The sequence below is a fragment of the Oncorhynchus nerka genome, linkage group LG20 (genome assembly GCF_034236695.1).
Source record: "Oncorhynchus nerka isolate Pitt River linkage group LG20, Oner_Uvic_2.0, whole genome shotgun sequence".
Lineage (NCBI taxonomy): Eukaryota > Metazoa > Chordata > Actinopteri > Salmoniformes > Salmonidae > Oncorhynchus > Oncorhynchus nerka.
Window position 1 is genome coordinate 41,001,660 of NC_088415.1, and position 18,450 is coordinate 41,020,109.

An 18,450-nucleotide genomic window follows, 5' to 3' on the forward strand; every position below is an offset into this window, starting at 1 on the left:
TATTATTATCAGGAGTTGTAGAAATTCCAGAACAATCCAATTAGGCCTAATAATGGTAGCCTAGCCCATCACTGCACTGGGTTGAATTATAATTTGTGTACAAAAATTATACACATAATATATAGGCTACATTAGCCTACAGTGTTCAGTTTGCCACGTTTAACAATTTGAAGCAGAGATGAACATGTGTCGATCATGTGGGTCGGGAGGCAATGTTTTCGTATCAGCTTTCTCTTACTTGACCATGAGGAATTCATACTCATTGCTGGCTCTGAACAAACTTTTATAAAATGATGTTCACCTTTTCCGGCCAATTTACAAATTAGGCGCTATGCTTCATTCATGTTACGCACTACGCTAATCAGAGACTAGGCTGTTTTAGGAGACCAACAAAAAAATAACACATCATAAATCATGTTAATAAGCAAATATCTTCTTGTAAAATTGATTTATGATTCAATAGCAATGTTTATTAGTCATTAAAAAGTTTGAATTAACAGCGCTTGGTCCTATTGCAAGTTTCAAAACCCCAGGAAAAAATACACTGCAGGCATTTGGTATGCCCATTATTTTCATGTGTATCAATAAAACATGAAATCATCATTTATTTCCTTCTTAATTTGCGTGTTTGTGGAGGCCTATGTATCTGCAAACTTACATCTGGAAAATTCTAAATTCGTAGGATTTTTACGATTGAGTTGGGTCACTCGTTATTGTAAGGTTTTGAAGTGCAACGTTAGTTACGATGGATTGGGGAAACATGTTTCGCATATTGGCAGCACATGACTTCTGTGTTTCATTTTACTGATCTCTTTCTCTCTCATTCAAAGGATAACCTGAAGAGCTGCAAAAGGTGTACCCCACGCGACAAAGTGCAAAAAGAAACCATTGGAAAAAGGTTCCCGCACAATGACCTGCAGCAAAATCTCATTGAGGTGCTAGTACGACTCAAACGCACCTGCGACAGGCCTATTCACTTCGTCTCATTTCAATTAGCCTCACACAATATCTGAAGTGATTTGGAAAAATCAAATATGCATTTTTGCCAGCTAATGTTTTTACTTTAGGCTATAGCCTAACTTATAGTGGAAAATGTAGTTAAATACACAATATGTACCCCCCCACAGACAGACACACACTTTCACAGCTTTGCCATCACTAAACATGCATTCAATGTTAATTTTGTGTAAATGAATGTACACGTGTCTGCCATATTTAACAAAATATGCACAGGAAAGGGCCTACGTCCCATTCACCACAGTATGCACTATTGGCGAATCCAACAATGATGATGTTCATGCGTAAAATATCGTATATAAAGCGTAACAAAGCTCGTAAATAAACCTTAGCAATCCGATCGACGCGCAAGTTCTAGGCTAGTTAAGCATGGATTTCTGAATTAAAGATCTTGCCCTATGTGTGCAAATTATTGTTGTTGTGAAATATGATCATGATGATTATTGTGATTATGATTTATAGTTATGATTTTGACCATGTTTGCTGTTGCTGGTGTTCCTCCAATAAATATAATTCAATTTTTTCATTTGTTGTGTACAGCTGTTTTCATTATTGTATGAGAAAATAACAGGTTTAAGCCATCTCACAATACAGACATCAATTCAACATGGTTCCCATGCCACACGTGACAGTTGAAATATTTCAGACGATGTTCCAAGCTTCGTGCCTGACTAATTTTTTATTTATTTAACTAAGGAAGTCAGTTAAGAACAAATTATTGTTCACAATTATGGCCTACCCAGGGGTGTACCCGGGTGTATCCTAACCCGGACGACGCTGGGCCAATTGTGCGCCGCCCTATGGGACTCCCAATCACGGCCGGTTGTGATACAGCCTGGAATCGAACCAGGGTCTATAGTGACTCCTCTGGCAGTGCCTTAGAATGCTGCGCCACTCGGGAGCCCGATGACATGTTCAGACATCTTTCTATCCGTTATTTCATTTATGTATTAAACTGTATCCGCACTAATGTGGCATATAGCCTGCATAACTACCAACCACCGACCAACGGTCACCAACCCCATCACTCCCCCCACACAACCTCTCAACTCCGCTGTGGAAGAGGTGGGCACAAGGGGGCACTGTTAGTATCAGTGAACAACAGTATTGTGTTTGTTTGTGTGTGTGTGTGTGTGTGCGTGGGTGTGCGTGTAACATAGTATAATACTACAAGATCTAACATTGACTTTTCACATTGATTAGATATATATACTCTCACCCGTCTTTTTTTGCAACTAATGTTGCCTATAGATAATTACATATGCAGTCAGCAATTAGAATAGATCATAGAAGAAAGGCCACTTAGACCAATGGGGAGGGCCCAAAACACGGTTCAATGTAATATATAAATAATCTGGAAGAATGGAAAACAAAGGTTAAAACTGTTTAGCACAAATCAACACGCCCCCCCCAGTAGATAATCTCACATTATTAAGCCACTCAAGGCAAACTACCTTCGATAAACAAACCAAACCTTAGAACAATTGATGATTCAATCTAATTCTCGATGGTGTGTCAGTGATTTTCTGAACAGCGCACTGTCAAAGTTAGGAGGTAGCCTACTATAGGCATATAGAAATAACGGAGGTTACAATAGCCTACAGGTCAGGTCACGAACACCCAAACTACACAAAATCAAGCGTTGTAAATGTTTCACTGTAAGGTCTACCTACACCTGTTGTGTTCGGCGCACGAGACAAATAAACTTTGATTTGATCAATAGCATTCATATTCAATGTCTTTGCCCTCACTTAGGATATCTGACCCCATATAACATGTATGGCATTGCGTATCAAATTCCCCTTCTCACATATACGGTTTAGTTCATTAACAGTCAAGCCAGTGAGGAAGGATCACGGAAGGAACCGCTTTCTTACCCGCGTCTGCGTTCTCCCGGTTGTCTATAGTGACGGTGACGCAAGCTCGCTGGCCCATCGGAAAGGTATGGGGGTGATGCTGACGAATAGACCTCTACACTGCTACACCGGGCGTAGCAAACGTCCCCAAATCTGCCAATTGATGGAAGAGCAAAAAGCTGAATTTAACAATTAGGTAAACACCGCGTAATTTACAGTCCGCTGCTTTCTCTTTCTCTATCTATCTTTCTGCAACCGTTGGGTTGTTCTTCCTCTGGGGTGTACTCTAGATAGGGGTTGGTAGAGACGGTGACTGTGGTGAAGCCATTTCTGACCGCGAAGCATGCAGAAGCACGTCGGGAAGGGGATGGAGCCTAGACGAAACGCGTTCCATATCAAAAAGCTCAACTATTGTATAATCTATACTCTAGGAAAATACGCTATTGGCGAAATCATTTCTATGCCCCTGCTGAGAGAGCTGCTGATATTACGTGAGGTCCGAGGAATAGACAAAGGCATAAAGTTCATGTTCACAGAGCGGGTGTGCCACGTGGCTCGCTGCAACCAATCCCTGAATGGATTGAGTCGTAAACTTTTATTACTCAGCTGTAAATTTCTCCCCTAAACAACTAGGAATGTGTTGCACACCCTAGAATTTGTCTCTCTCCTTCTTGAGGATACAATTCTCTAGGCCTAAATATTGGTTTTTATAAAGAACAAAACGAAAGCAATGATATGACAGCATTCCCCCATATGTTACTTTATCTATCAATATCTCAATTGATCCACCAATATGACTGTTGGCCATGAATAACACACACACACACACACACACACACACACACACACACACACACACACACACACACACACACACACACACACACACACACACACACACACACACACACACACACACACATTAGGTGAATAGAGATAATTTGAGTCCATTTTCCCCTCAATCATCATCATCTTCAATATAATAAGAACATAGGCCTACTAGAATGAATGTGTATGCTCAGGTTCAATTCTTTCGATTCCTCTATGTTTTCAAAGATATGAGCAGGCCTACAACACTTCATATTTACAGAAACGACACTGTGACGACACTATAATTCATGTCATGCAGACATTTCTATTGTAATTTGGTTGAAAAAAAACGTATAGAAAATATGTGGTTATAGAAACAGTTCACCTTCAGTTATTGTCAGCAACGTTGAGAAACAATAGGCCTCATACCTCGAAATGAACCACGCTATTTGACAACGACCTATGTAGTGTGAAAACAATAGCCTATCGTTTTTTAATATTCTCAGGAATAATGAAAACAGTGTAAATGTTACAGATTTCCCTCACCAAGAATTGGATTTAAGCCTTTCATCCACCAACAACACACATAATATAGACGTGGAAAGCTTTAAAGATTGATTACAAAAGTTAGACAGAAAAAGTTAGACAGAACGTTGCAATAAATCGCACAACTGCAAATCCGACAGGGCTAGATATATTTCAGCAAAAGCAGTGTCGCCAAACCTCTTTTATTGGGATACTGTCATTTAAAAAAGGTTCGAATTAAGATGAGCGACGAGGGAAGATCAAGCCCAGATGCTGTGACACTTCAATTAATTTACTAGCGCTATTCAAAAGAATACGCCTTGATATCGGAGAAAAACATGTTTGTTTTGTAGGTCTACTAGCCTATTCCTTTTGAATATTTGATTCAATGTTTTAGCCCTACGACATTTTCCATGTTTCTGTTGTAATAGCCTAGTTCATGCCCAAATGTGCTGTCCTCCTATTGTCATTCCAAATCGGTCGAATCCTGTCTTTGAGCATAGACAAAGTAGGCAATCATTTAGTCTCTCTATGATATATGATAAAGATAGATCATATTTTGAATTCCACAGCTATGATTAAGATATAAATAAATTATATACATACACTGAGGCAAGTTGCATCTTGTACATGCATACTGGGTGTAGCAGTTTGGGCTGGGTGTACCCGTGTAGCCGGACGAGTCGACATTGCACACTATAAAAAGAGAAACACTGTGTTTCCGGAAACGGCTAGCTCCGTTTATACCACCAATAAAGTTTACAGCAGGTACACTAAACCTAAACGAGAATGTCAACCCTCTGTTAAAAGTATACACAAAAGCCGCACGGTCAGTCAACGCTTTCAGATAATTGTTAATTGCACGGAAACTTTCTGTATTTTTAATAAGCTACAAGGAGGTAAAAATAGTTTTAAAATAACTTCACGTAAGGACTAGCCATTTAGGCAGTAGGATACGAAAAATTCAGACACCAATAGGCCTATATTTTCGTGATATTTTTGGAATGGACAATCCAGAAGATTTGACACTGATTTGAGAGAATAGATTCAAAATTCAAATGTGGGTAAGTTTAATAAATTGCTGTTTCATTCGAGAATGTTATTTGATCCTAGAAAGAAATGCGACAGCTTTGTAAAGATCCTCTTTAAAAAGAGTAGTCTACTCTATAGGCCCACTTTAAAATATAATCCTCCTTCTTCAGTTGATTTCGATTTACAGAAACATATCAACACAGCAAATACATCGTAAAGTATCCGTTTAGAATGTTTAAAAAGCATGTTGAATGACTGAATAACTTTTAGAACAAAATTTGAGTTTTGGGCAGTTGTTTCTTTTCTGTTTCAGACCCAATATTTATTGAGCTGACGCATATACATACATGCGATTAACTAAGGTAAACAAAGTGTAATCTTATGTGATTCAATAGCTATCATCGAGGTTGTGGTTTACTTCCCCAGTTCAAATGTACAAAATCCTGTCATAGATGTTGAGGAATGTGGCCTGTTTCTTGACTCCTAACGAACAATCTCAGCCTAATATTTTGAATGTATGGCTAATTGGAATAAGCAATTCATTGTCTCTAAACCATGTCAAACAAGTCATACCTTGTGTCATTTTATAGATCCAATGACTCACATTGCATATTTACTGTGGTGTAGTGTGTCAGGGGTTTGTTTACATCAATGGGAAATGCCGACTTCATGGGCTGTATTCTGCTCCAATACCAAGCGTTCCAGTCACAATAAAAGCGGACTTCACAGTGACTAACTAAATACCACATGTAACATATAGTTCAAGATAGCCAGGTTTCTCGTTCACAGGATATGCCCAAATACCTCTTACAATAGTACTTCTGTTGTGAAAAGTAAGCCTTAAACACATTTTGGTGGGAGGGGCGGTTCCTATTCCTCGCAGACAGTACCAAAGCTGCAGTGGAACAGTCATAGGCAGAGCTGTGTGCCAATAGGATGTGCAGAATAGGGAATACGGAAGTGACAAAAGCAAAGGGCCAAAACCCCAAGCTCCAAACTAACCCTTGTTAGGATTATGTGTGTGTGTGTGTGTGTGTGTGTGTGTGTGTGTGTGTGTGTGTGTGTGTGTGTGTGTGTGTCAGTGACAGCTCGTGCCATTACATGTTAGGGAGGATGATTTTTTTTTATGAGCAAGGCCTTATTTCTATTACAGCATATTGGATGACTGTCATTCATATTCCATTCACCCAGGTCAATGTAACATCAATAGGTTTAGAATACTACATTATACTCACATTTTCCCTATACCCATCATAACGTTTCTGCAACCTAGCCTATGAATTAAAGTTTAAAACGTAGGTGCACAGGTCAAGAGACAACTTGACTTAGTAATGAAGGTGACAGACAGTGACCCATTCAATACCGCCTTGCATACTCTTGCCTGCATCTAGCTGAGTGTAATCATTAAACAAGAGTTTCTATTGGACAAATTCAGGTAGGTCCCGTTTCGTTTCATGTACCTCTGTTTAAAAAATGTTTTGCAACAGAATCAGCGGAATGAATACACCGCTGATCACCTGCACACACGGTTCACTTTCAATGCAGCCACGTGCTCTCCTCCTCTCACCTTTTCCTTCGCTTGTGGACTTCAGTGCACAACAAACTAGCTGTCTGTGACCAGGCGCATAAATCTCTCCAAGCTAAACCTTCATACCATAACCGCTAACCACTACACAACCTACATCGTTGTGACCATATTAACTTTATAGCCAATGAAATTACAATTACAAAATAGAACTACAAAATACCCTAAAGAGGATCAAAATCAAATCTAAAATGCTTTTGCAAAGTATTGTTTTTAATTCAAATACATGTCATTTGCATTTTAAAACACAAATAATACATTTGCAAATGGCCTGCAAACAGCAACAACATTCTCATGAATGGTTACAGAAACTTCTTGCTATGACTGTGATATGTTGTTGTTTATCTAACTTAGTTGAATACACTGTCAGTCTGGATAAGAGCATCTGCTAAATTACCAACATGTAAATGGATGTGAAAATGAACAATTGCAAAGCACACTGGGTATTGTCATTGCCCTTGTTTTCGGGGTAGAGCACATTAGAGTAATACTCAGCATGCTTTGCAATTGTTAATTTTTACATTACATTTGGATTTAGTGCATTTAGTAGAAGCTCTTATCATACCATAGTGCCATCAGATTTTTGAGACCATTGTAGGGTGAAAGGGGGCCACAAAACTGTGAAATGCTATAAAGAATTTGTATGTCGAAAATACAAATGACAGCTTTCGAAAGTATTTTGTTAAAAAATACAGTGGAGTGTAGTTTAGCCCAGTGTAACACAACATAACAAATACTCAGAGGAAATTATAATACGTATTTCAAATACATGTAACAGAATACTGTACATCTCTGGTGTTACTATACCCACAATCCAATCCATGTGTACAATCACGCAGTAAAGAGTGCAGCAAGCAGTTTAGCAGTTACACCGGTGGCCCCGATGTCAATACATTAATAAAATTGAAAGCTTACCTTGACTTGGAAGAGTTGGCGTGTTGGTTAGCCATAGAAAGCAAGCTAACAGAAATAGCATTGAATTGAAAGGTAATTGAAAGGTAAACTAAGAAAGATAAAAATACAACAAAATATAGCTCTCTCTCTCTCTCTCTCTCTCTCTCTCTCTCTCTCTCTCTCTCTCTCTCTCTCTCTCTCTCTCTCTCTCTCTCTCTCTCTCTCTCTCTCTCTCTCTCTCTCGCTCTCTCTCTCTCTCTCTCTCTCTCTCTCGCTCTCTCTCTCTCTCTCTCTCTCTCTCTCTCTCTCTACTCTCTCTCTCTCTCTCTCTCTCTCTCTCTCTCTCTCTCTACTCTCTCTCTCTCTCTCGCTCTCTCTCTCTCGCTCTCTCTCTCTCTCTCTCTCTCTCTCGCTCTCTCTCTCTCTCTCTCTCTCTCTCTCTCTCTCTCTCTCTCTCTCTCTCTCTCTCTCTCTCTCTCTCTCGCTCTCTCTCTCTCGCTCTCTCACTCTCTTTCTCTGCTGCATATCCTTTATTCTCTGCTGCATATCCTTTATTTCGGCACATATTATTTTGTTCAAATCTGTTCAACTATTGTCTTTCTCTCTCTTTGAGTCAACTATTCAACACATTTTATGCCAGTGTTTCCCAAACTCGGTTTGTTTTTTGCCCTAGCACCACACAGCTGATTCAAATAATCAACTCAACATTAAGCTTTGATCATTTGAATCAGCTGTGTAGTGCAGGGCAAAAAAAAAAAGTGAGCCCCTTGGGGTCCCCAGGACAGAGTTTGTGAAACACTGCTTTATGCAATGCAGTGCTAGCTAGCTGTAGCATATGCTTTCAGTACTAGATGGACAAGATGTTACATACTGCAAGAGCTCTGATAGGTTGGAGAAAGTCCTCCGGAAGTTGTCATAATTGAATCTGTAAGTCTATGGAAGGGGGTGAGAATCACAAGCCTCTTATGTTTTGTACTGAAGCCCATATAACCAGAGAAAGATGTGAAATAGTTGTCCTCTGGCTACACGATGGTGCTGTTGAGGTTACTGTAGACCTTCATTGCAAAACAGTGTGTTTAATCAGTTCTTTGGTGACGTGTGTGTGTGTTTCTGTGTGTGTATACACTACCATTCAAATGTTTGGGGTCACTTATTAAATAGTACCCGCAAATCACCAGTCTCAACGTCAACGGTGAAGAGGGGACTCCGGGATGCTGGCCTTCTAGGCAGAGTTCTTCTGTCCAGTGTCTGCGCGGGTACTATTTAATGAAGCTGCCAGTTGAGGACTTGTGAGGAGTCTGTTTCTCAAACTAGACACTCCAATGTACTTGTCCTCTTGCTCAGTGGTGCACCGGGGCCTCCCACTCCTCTTTCTATTCTGGTTAGAGCCAGTTTTCGCTGTTCTGTGAAGGGAGTAGTACACAGCCTTGTACGAGATCTCCAGTTTCTTGGCAATTTTTCGCATGGAAAAGCCTTAATTTCTCAGAACAAGAATAGACTGACAACTTTCAGAAGAAAGTTCTTTGTTTCTGGCCATTTTGATCCTGTAATTGTACCCACAAATGCTGTCTAGTCTAAAGAAGGCTAGTTTTATTGCTTCTTTAATCAAAACAACAGTTTTCAGCTGTGCTAACATAATTGCAAAATTATTTTTTAATGATTAATTAGCCTTTTAAAATGATACACTTGGATTAGCTAACCCAATGTGCCGTGCCATTGGAACACAGGAGTGATGGTTGCTGATAATGGACCTCAATACGCCTATGTAGTTATTGCATTAAAAAATCAGCCGTTTATAGCTACAATAGTCATTTACAACATGAACCATGTCTACACTGTATTTCTGATCAATTTGATGTTATTTTAATGGACAAAAAATGTGGTTTTCTTTCAAAAACAAGGAAATCTCTAAGTGACACCAAACTTTTGAACAGTAGTGTATGTGTGTGTGTTCTAGTCACACCGCCCTACGATCTTTTGCCTGGGAAGATTGCTAAGAAAATTGAAAACCTAGCTCTGCTTAAGTGCTTTAATCTTTCTTTTAGAAAATTAGATTAAGGCAGGTGAACAACAGTGTATGATAGCAAAGATATTAGACACCTTACCAGATTTGCTCATAGTAAACAAAAATTATATTTATCAAATGTCTCTTCAAGATATGGGAGAAACAGACTTCTCCTGTTGTTGTTGTTGTCTCCAACACTGCAGTATAAACATCCCTTTTTCAGGACCCTGTCTTTCAAAGATAATTAGTTCAAATCCAAATAACTTATCAGATCTTCATAGTAAAGGGTTAAACACTGTTTCCCATGCTTGTTCAATTAACCATGAACAATTAATGAACATGCACCTGTGGAACGGTCATTAAGACACTAACAGCTTAGGCAATTAAGGTCACAGTTATGACAACTTAGGACACTAAAGAGGCCTTACTACTGACTCTGAAAAACACCAAAAGAAAGATACCCAGGGTCCCTGCTCATCTGTGTGAACGTGCCTTAGGCATGCTGCAAGGAGGCATGAGGACTGCAGATGTGGCCAGGGCAATAAATTGCAATGTCCGTACTGTGAGACACCTAAGACAGCGATACAGGGAGACAGGATGGACAGCTGATCGTCCTTGCAGTGGCAGAACACATGTAACAACACCTGCACAGGATCGGTACATCTGAATATCACACCTGCGGGACAGGTACAGGATGGCAACAACAACTGCCCGAGTTACACCAGGAACACACAATCCCTCCATCAGTGCTCAGACTGTCCACAATAGGCTGAGAGAGGCTGGACTGAGGGCTTGTAGGCCTGTTGTAAGACAGGTCCTCACCAGACATCACTGGCAACAAATGAGAAAAATAAGAATTTCCGTTTCTAATGAACCAGTACTATTATTTTCTATGATTCTATGTACTGAACCACTGATGAACAAAGATGACTGCTTTCCTACTGTTGGACCTTCAGTCCCTGTATTCATAGAACCATGTAGACCTTCATCCATAACCAGGGGCGGACTGGGACCAAAAATCTAAAACCCGGCCCATTCTTCCTCAAGGCCCTGAAACTGGCCAATTTATTTCCTTGAGGCCCCCATTATTATCCAGTTAATGATAATTTTGCACAAGAACAAATAAAGTTTGACAGGCCCACTGGGCTAAAAACGGACCAGCCCGTATGGCATTTGCCTGTAATGGCAGAAGGCCAGTACAGCCCTGTCCATAACCCAATGGTCCAAACGCAGAGTTAATATCTAAATTCCACACGTGGTCACACATAAATCTGAAGTGTCCAGGTGTAAAAGGGCAGTGTGGATAGCAATAGAGATTGCATCATCTGTGGATCTGTTGGGGCTGTATGCAAATTGATATGGGTCTATGGTTTCTGGGATAATGGTGCTGATGTGGGCCATGACCAGCCTTTCAAAGCACTTCATGGCTACAGCCGTGAGTGCTATGGGTCGGTGGTCATTTAGTCAGGTTACCTTAGAGTTCTTGGGCACAGGGACTATGGTAGTCTGCCTGAAACATGTTGGTATTACAGACTCAGACAGGGAGAGGTTGAAAATGTAAGTAAAGACACATGCCAGTTGGTCAGCGCATGCTCGGAGTACACGTCCTGGTAATCCGTCTGGCCCTGCGTGCTTGGAGTAATCGCTGTCATGATTTCTAGAACTCTTTTCGGTCATAAGAGATGGTGGCAGTAACATTATGTACAAAATAATAATGATGGAGCCGGAGAGAAAGGCTACCGTTTTACTGTCACCTAACCAATTGTGCTATTGTGTGTGTCTTTTTGTGTTATTTGTAACTTATTTTGTACATAATGTTTCTGCCACAGTCACTTATGACCGAAAAGAGCTTCTAGAAATCAGGACAGTGATTACTCACCTCGTATTGAAAGACAATTATTTCTTTAACGAGTCGGACATGAGGGATTTACTCCAGACAACCGACAAGGCCCTCATCCCTGTCATTCGCAAGAGAAAGAGACGGAGATATCGAGGACGAAGGTCGGGTGCCTTGTAAGGATCCGGCAGGGAGTGGTTAATTTGCCTTTACCATCGGTCCTATTAAAAACTGTAATGTACTGTAAAACATGCTCAATAATTTGTTCTTGTCCTCCCTCAATGGCACCGACCACACTGGATTCATCCCTCCAGAGAACACGTTTCCACTGCTCTAGAGTCTAATGGTGGTGAGCTTTACACCACTACTGCTGATGCTTGGCATTGCACATGGGGACCTTAGGATTGTGTGCGGCTGCTCTGCCATGGAAACCCCTTTTGTGAAGCTCCTGACTAACAGTTTTTGTACTGACATTGCTTCCAGAGGCAGTTTAGAGCTCGTGTTTTTGCAAACAAGAACAGACCATTTTTTACGAGCTACTCGCTTCAGCACTCGCTGGTCCCATTCTGTGAGCTTGTGTGGCCTACCACGTTGTTGCTGCAAGACGTTTCCACATCACAATAACTGCACTTACAGTTGACCGGACAGCTCTAGCAGGGCAGGAATTTGACGAACTGACTTGGAAAGGTGGCATCCTATGACAGGGCCAAGTTGAAAGTCACTGAGCTCTTCAGTAAGGCCATTCTACTGCCAATGTTTGTCTATGGATATTGCATGGCTGTGCACTTGATTGTAGGCACCTGTCAGCAACATGTGTGGCTGAAATAGTCAAATCCACTCATTTGAAGTGGTGTCCACATACTTTTGTATAGACAGTGTATGTAGGAATGTGTAAATGTGTCTAATGTTTATCTATTTGAAAGCTCTGACGAAGGCTTTGAGGCCATAGACGATATTTAACCTCAGTAAGTGCAGTGAGCATAAGTGTTTTTCGTTTCTTTTAAGTTTTGTACTAATGTACACACATATATGCATCATTGGCCGAACTACTGGCTTGCACCGCCTAATGGTCAACCACTATATGACATGTTCTGCTGCAGCTACAACATGGCTGGGAAAGAGAGGGTGTGCAGGGAAACAGGCCCATACCTTTGTCCATTATAATCCCCCCTGAAGCAAACTTCACAATTTACTCATTACAAGAATTTATATAAATCATAGGAAAGGCTCTCCTTATCCTAAAAAAAAACTAGTATTGTGCCTCATAATTAATTTCAGGGATGTACTTCATATAAGGTCACGTCAAAGACTAAATGTCAACTTGTCATTAAATAGTATGATTGCTTTTGAACAGGACATAGTTACTCATTGATACAGCTTCAACTGATATCAATAACATTAGACAATTGTTTTGAGATTGTTGACTGTCTCCAACAGACCTACAAAACAACAAATCTGATTGTACATGATACTGGATAACTATCTCTTAAAACGATTTGTAATAGGAGTGACATATTTCTAAGTTAATTTGAGAATCCATCAAATCGTTGTATTACTTGGGTCACATTGAGTAGCCACAAACCGCATAGCAACTGATCATTTCAATTGCTGTGGTGATAACATTGTAACTATATGTAACAACGTTGTAATTATATCAGTGACTAATGGGGTGCAGACTTGTCTGTTTCCACCATTACACTGTGAAAGAAGTCAACTGTGGTATCCTATTGCATTCCATATAGCCTAACTTCTGCAGTCGCCCTGTGACACCGAGAAGCTTCTGGTCGTCGACAAGGCACACTATGGAATAATATGCTAGGCTGCAAGTGCAACTTCAAGTCAAATGTTACCATGAGTGTCAATAGTTGCATCAGATCTAATGTCTAATGGCTATCGGCACTCTAACAATCGACCGTGTCTCATTGATCTAAAATGCTTTTGTAGGGCATCGATACTGTATGTACATGGTGGGTCGCTCCCTGTAGCGTAGACAGACAGCATAGAAACAGTGGCCTAGACATGCTCAGTCATTCAGTCAACAAGTTCTTACGGCCATAAAAGAAGAGGTACGATGGTGAGCCATCTTGTTTATTCGTATTTTTACGTTAACAACAATGGCGGAGATACACAATTCCGTCTTTCACGTGAGAAACACCAGCAAACGAGCATACTGTTCACATCAATAATATAACAAGACGTACATTAAGATTATATTCAGTGCAAAAAAACTACGGTATTATCACCAGCACATTAAAATAACACGCATTACTTTTTAAAATCGTTGTAGGCTAATTGTAGCAGGTATTATTATCATACAGTCATGTAAGTTTTCTATAGGCAGTTTTAGTTGTTGGGGGAAATATAGGTTTTAGTCTAAACATAGCAGTGCCGTTATTATGGAATACAAATTCAGTAAAAGGCAAAGTTCTGTTTTAGTAGGTTGTGCCCTGGTACAATCTTGCCAAATCGGTTACTTGGCTTTTAGCTAACTTTGTCTTCCTAAGACTCACAAATTGTCTTAAACAAGCATAGGTATATATTGGGTAAATAATACATAACTGAATAATATAACGTTAATATAACACTATAAAAACAATATCATATGAAATCTCTATTTAGAAATCTCTATTGCAATTTCCCCAGGTTTAGGTAGCATCTTTATTAAGGATTTAAAACGATTGCATGTCCTTGGTAATCCTACCAAAATCCTATCTGAAGTAAGAACTAAATATCCTTGTCTTGGCTCTTCACCACAAATGACAATGAAGTATAATACAAAAAAAACTGAATAGAACAATAAAATGTGTTTTACATATGGGCCTGCTAGTCAATGTTATTTCCTCGGAAGTCACACTGCTGTCATGACATTAAACATTAAACATATTTTTGAGTTACATTTTGCTTACGATTTTAAATGGCAACTATTTGTCCATTGTGAATTTGAATTCTATTTACAGGATTAGTTGGCATTGGTTAAGTGTTGTTGCACCTTGCCCTGTCTGCCTATGTGTATTTGTTTGGCTATGCTTTTGTTAGGAGATTACATCAAATCAGTTTTTTTTATCAAATAAATTATCTAAAGTGGCCTATAGCCTACTCCATTAAACATGCGTTTAAACAGAGATCACGCATACAGAGATCACGTATAAGATACATTTTCTAAATGCAATATTGCCGAATGTAAATGTTGTAAGGAAAAGTAAAAAACTACAAAATAACTAATTTGCATCCATATAACTCATCGTGAAGAGGGAGAAATACATACATAAGTATGCCAGCAATATCTGTGGGATCTTTTTTTCCTTTTCCTTGTTGACTAATAAAACAGTGGCCATAAAGTTGACGCTCTCTGCCTCCTTCCCTCCTTTCATCGTCAATATGGTTCCTCTTTTTTTCCACTTTTTCTGCCATATAACCATAAAAAGACCATAAAATCACTCCTTGGTCTCCTCTTTCTCTTTCTCTTCCGCTTCTTTCTCTTCCCCCTCTTCCCCTTCACCGTCCTCGTTGCCCTCCTCCTCAGCCTCAGCCTCGGCATCAGCATCCGCCTCTCCTCTCTGGCCCGGAAACTTGTCTTTGTTGTTTTCTTTTTTCCACTTCATTCGCCGATTTTGAAACCATATCTTGACCTGCCTTTCGGTGAGACTCAGGGCATGGGACACCTCGATCCGCCGCTTGCGTGTAAGGTACGGATTGAAGAGAAACTCCTTCTCCAGTTCAAGTGTTTGGTAACGACTGTAGGTTTGCCTTCCATTCCGCCTCCCTGGTGCTTAAATGAAATAGTAAATAAGGTTAGCTTATATGTATTAGATATTGTCTTTAACATATTATTAGTAGGACTACAGTCATTTGATCATCTTAATGAAAAACGCAGACTGGACTTTCCTGAGTTAATTTGATGGTGGAATTAATATTTTTAAATCAAGGAAAAACAACTACATCTAATATATTCCCACATGTCTATTATTTTGTAGTTTAAATTAAATATGATCTGTTTAGTAACGTTTACCTTTTCAATTATGTAACTGGTAACTGCACTACACACACTCACACAAACACACACATTCACACACTCACAACCACACACACACTTTCTCTCACACTCTCACACACGCGCGCGCGCACACACACAATAGATACACGTTGTTCTGCAGATTGCGGAGGAAGTATTTTAGGCCTAAAATATTTTTCTAAGATAACAATAAAAACACTTGAAACGATAGTCCATGATGTGTTAAATTATCAATTCTATCACACCCTACATTACCTTATTAGCTTGGTTTAGGGCAAGGACATGTGAAGAGATGGATAGCAGAATTTGCATTACAAATCGTTTATTGTTTCAGTAACAATTTGGTCATACAATGTTTGGGCACTCCGTTTAGTAGGTCTCTATTTCAATTAGGATGGCAGGGGATGGGGACAAGTTGTACTTCAGGTTCTTCAAATAACTCTGGGTTTCTGGGTTTCAGTTTTTTTGTCATTACAGATATTCTCAAGAAAAACACTATCCGTGTCACCTATACCTCTGTCAAGTGAGACAACTTTTTTTTTCTTTACATGGTAACCTAAGTTGTTTGTTAGAAGCTTATACGTTAATATTACAGGCTACCATATAAGATCTGAGATTGCATAACTCATGTTTATAGTGTATACTCGCTATAGCTATGTAATCAATTGACCTGTATATTCTGCTGCACTAAAACGCAATAAATAAAGACATTCTCAATTCCTTACTTTTACTTTTGCTTTTACGCACGCAGGCACACGCACAAACACGCACACAAACACACACCGCGCACAAATACACATAGTTACTCGCACATATGGGAAATAAAGTACACAAAATAATTCTAACCGTGAGGTCTCATCCAAGGAAACATAATACTGGGAGACGAGTTCTGATTTAAGTGGCCTTGTCCTTCTCCGGGGTTAGAGCCGTTAGAGGATTTAGAGTCTGGGTATTGCGCGAGGCTTGCCTCTTGCTGGGTACCATAAAGCGGTTGCCTCGGTAGAGCTTCATATCCATAAAATTTCGTTGCGTCTCCATGGCAAGCCAGCGCGCAGGGGTTCTGTTGGTATCCAGGATTGGAGATCCCCGTGGTCCCATGGTGAAAAAAGTCCTGGACATGATGGGAAGGGTGCTGAAAGCCCGATGCAGCTGCCCCGGGTCCGTAGACCAGCGTGTGGCTACGGGCAACGCTTTGTGGGAATCTGCAGTCGTAGTAAGTTGGCTCCAGTGATTCGCCTCCTTTGTATTTGGAGAAAAGAGGGTTAACAAAATATGAGCTCATTGTTTAGTTTGCATTAAACAAGGGAAGGTTTCTTCGTTGTAGAATATCCCCGTTCTGGATTGTGGCAGCCTTTTGTTTAGGTTCCCAGTCGCACACAGAACACAGACAAACCGGAACTAGATGGAGAAACGCTGCCCGTTTGGACAAACAGTCTCAGGCAGCTCTCTCGCGCTCCAACACTCTTCTCATCGAGTTTTTCTCACTATCTCCAGTAGTTTTCCTTTTTTCAGCCTCAAATCCGGCTCATGGCGTGTGCTTTGGATATGTGTTAAGGTTATAGCTGGCTTGCTCCGCCGACACAGTCACAAGCGCTTCTCTTTTTTTCTCCTTCTTTTTTTTTTTTAGCTTCCCACCCAACCACCCCCACCATAATCCTCCCTCCCAACAACCCCCCCAACTCATCTTTTACCCAAGCGGTCAGCGTGTACATACACCATGATAGACAACCTGCACTAACCATTCTACTACAACAAGAAAAATGAGCTCAATATGATGCCTATGATCACCATGTGAAAAAGCTGAACTCTCAAGTTGTCTTTGTGGCCAAATTACTATGACACATAGAGCTACTGGAGCGGACTGGCCATCTGGCATTTCAGGCAAATGCCAGATGGGCTGGACCATGTTTTGCCCAGTGGGCCTGTCTAACTTGGATTTTAAAAAATCTGGCTAATAATGGGGGCCTCAAGGAAGATAATATGGCCAGTGTGGGGGCCTGGTCGAAAAAATTAGACATGTGGGGGGCTCAAGGGAAAATAATAGGCCAGTTTGTTAGAAATGCTAGGGCCGATTTTTGGTCCAGTCCACCCCTGTAAAGCTACACATATATAACAAATACATTAAAAAAGGCCTTGTTCTTAATAAAGACATCATATGTAACCAGTGTATATAGTTTGAGAGCCATTCCTTATATCAAATAATGGTTTAAAAAGGGACGCTGTTAGCTGTTCGCTTAGCCTACCATAAATACACAATAGCACTGCTTGAGGGCCCACTATACTGCCTGCTATTTATGACAGGGTAACACAAAATAAAGGCCTGTATAACTATAAACGGCCAGGCCAGGCCTAGCACATATAACTAACTACAAATGTGTAATGCTTTAATAATGATAACGGAAATAATAATGATAATGGCATCTTTAACAAAATCACAAACCCATTCAAATGTCTAACCCTTGTAGCTCAACATTAGTGTTAAGTTTTCATACTTGAGCTATACGCCTACTAACTATAAGCGCTTTACCAGTCCCTTGAGCACTTAAACTACAGAAGGCCATGAAACCCCGGCATGAGCAAACATAAATGAGGCCTGTATACCCGACTCACTCTACTGACCCTGTTAAACCTATGAGCAAAAGTAGTAAATCTGCCACGTTCAGTTAATAAAATGTTACATTAGACTACATTAGATGTCTCATTATTTCAGCGGAGATATCGATAGCGCGTTGTTTATTTCAGTTGTGTATAGCTTAGTTGTAGCATGGCCTCTCCCTGAATGCGCGCTCGTGTTGGTTTTGTGGTGTTACTGACGATTTTTACACGTCATCGTAAAATATGAAAGGCCCACAGAGAACATTTACAGACCTGTAACAG

At 40.2% G+C, this 18,450-nt stretch overlaps 2 protein-coding genes across 2 annotated transcripts in view; both read right to left on the reverse strand.

Annotated features, from left to right (window-relative positions):
- The window catches only part of LOC115102539 (homeobox protein Hox-C10a-like), a 71,164-nt gene that overhangs the window by 35,539 nt on the left and 17,175 nt on the right, over positions 1 to 18,450 (reverse strand). The window lies entirely within an intron of this gene.
- On the reverse strand, positions 13,622 to 17,182 carry LOC115102541 (homeobox protein Hox-C8a). The gene is made up of 2 exons (XM_029622610.2): positions 16,420 to 17,182; positions 13,622 to 15,330 (listed from the first exon to the last, which is right to left on the reverse strand). The coding sequence occupies exons 1-2, from the start codon at positions 16,853 to 16,855 to the stop codon at positions 14,996 to 14,998; spliced, it is 771 nt and encodes a 256-aa protein (XP_029478470.2). The 5' UTR covers positions 16,856 to 17,182; the 3' UTR covers positions 13,622 to 14,995.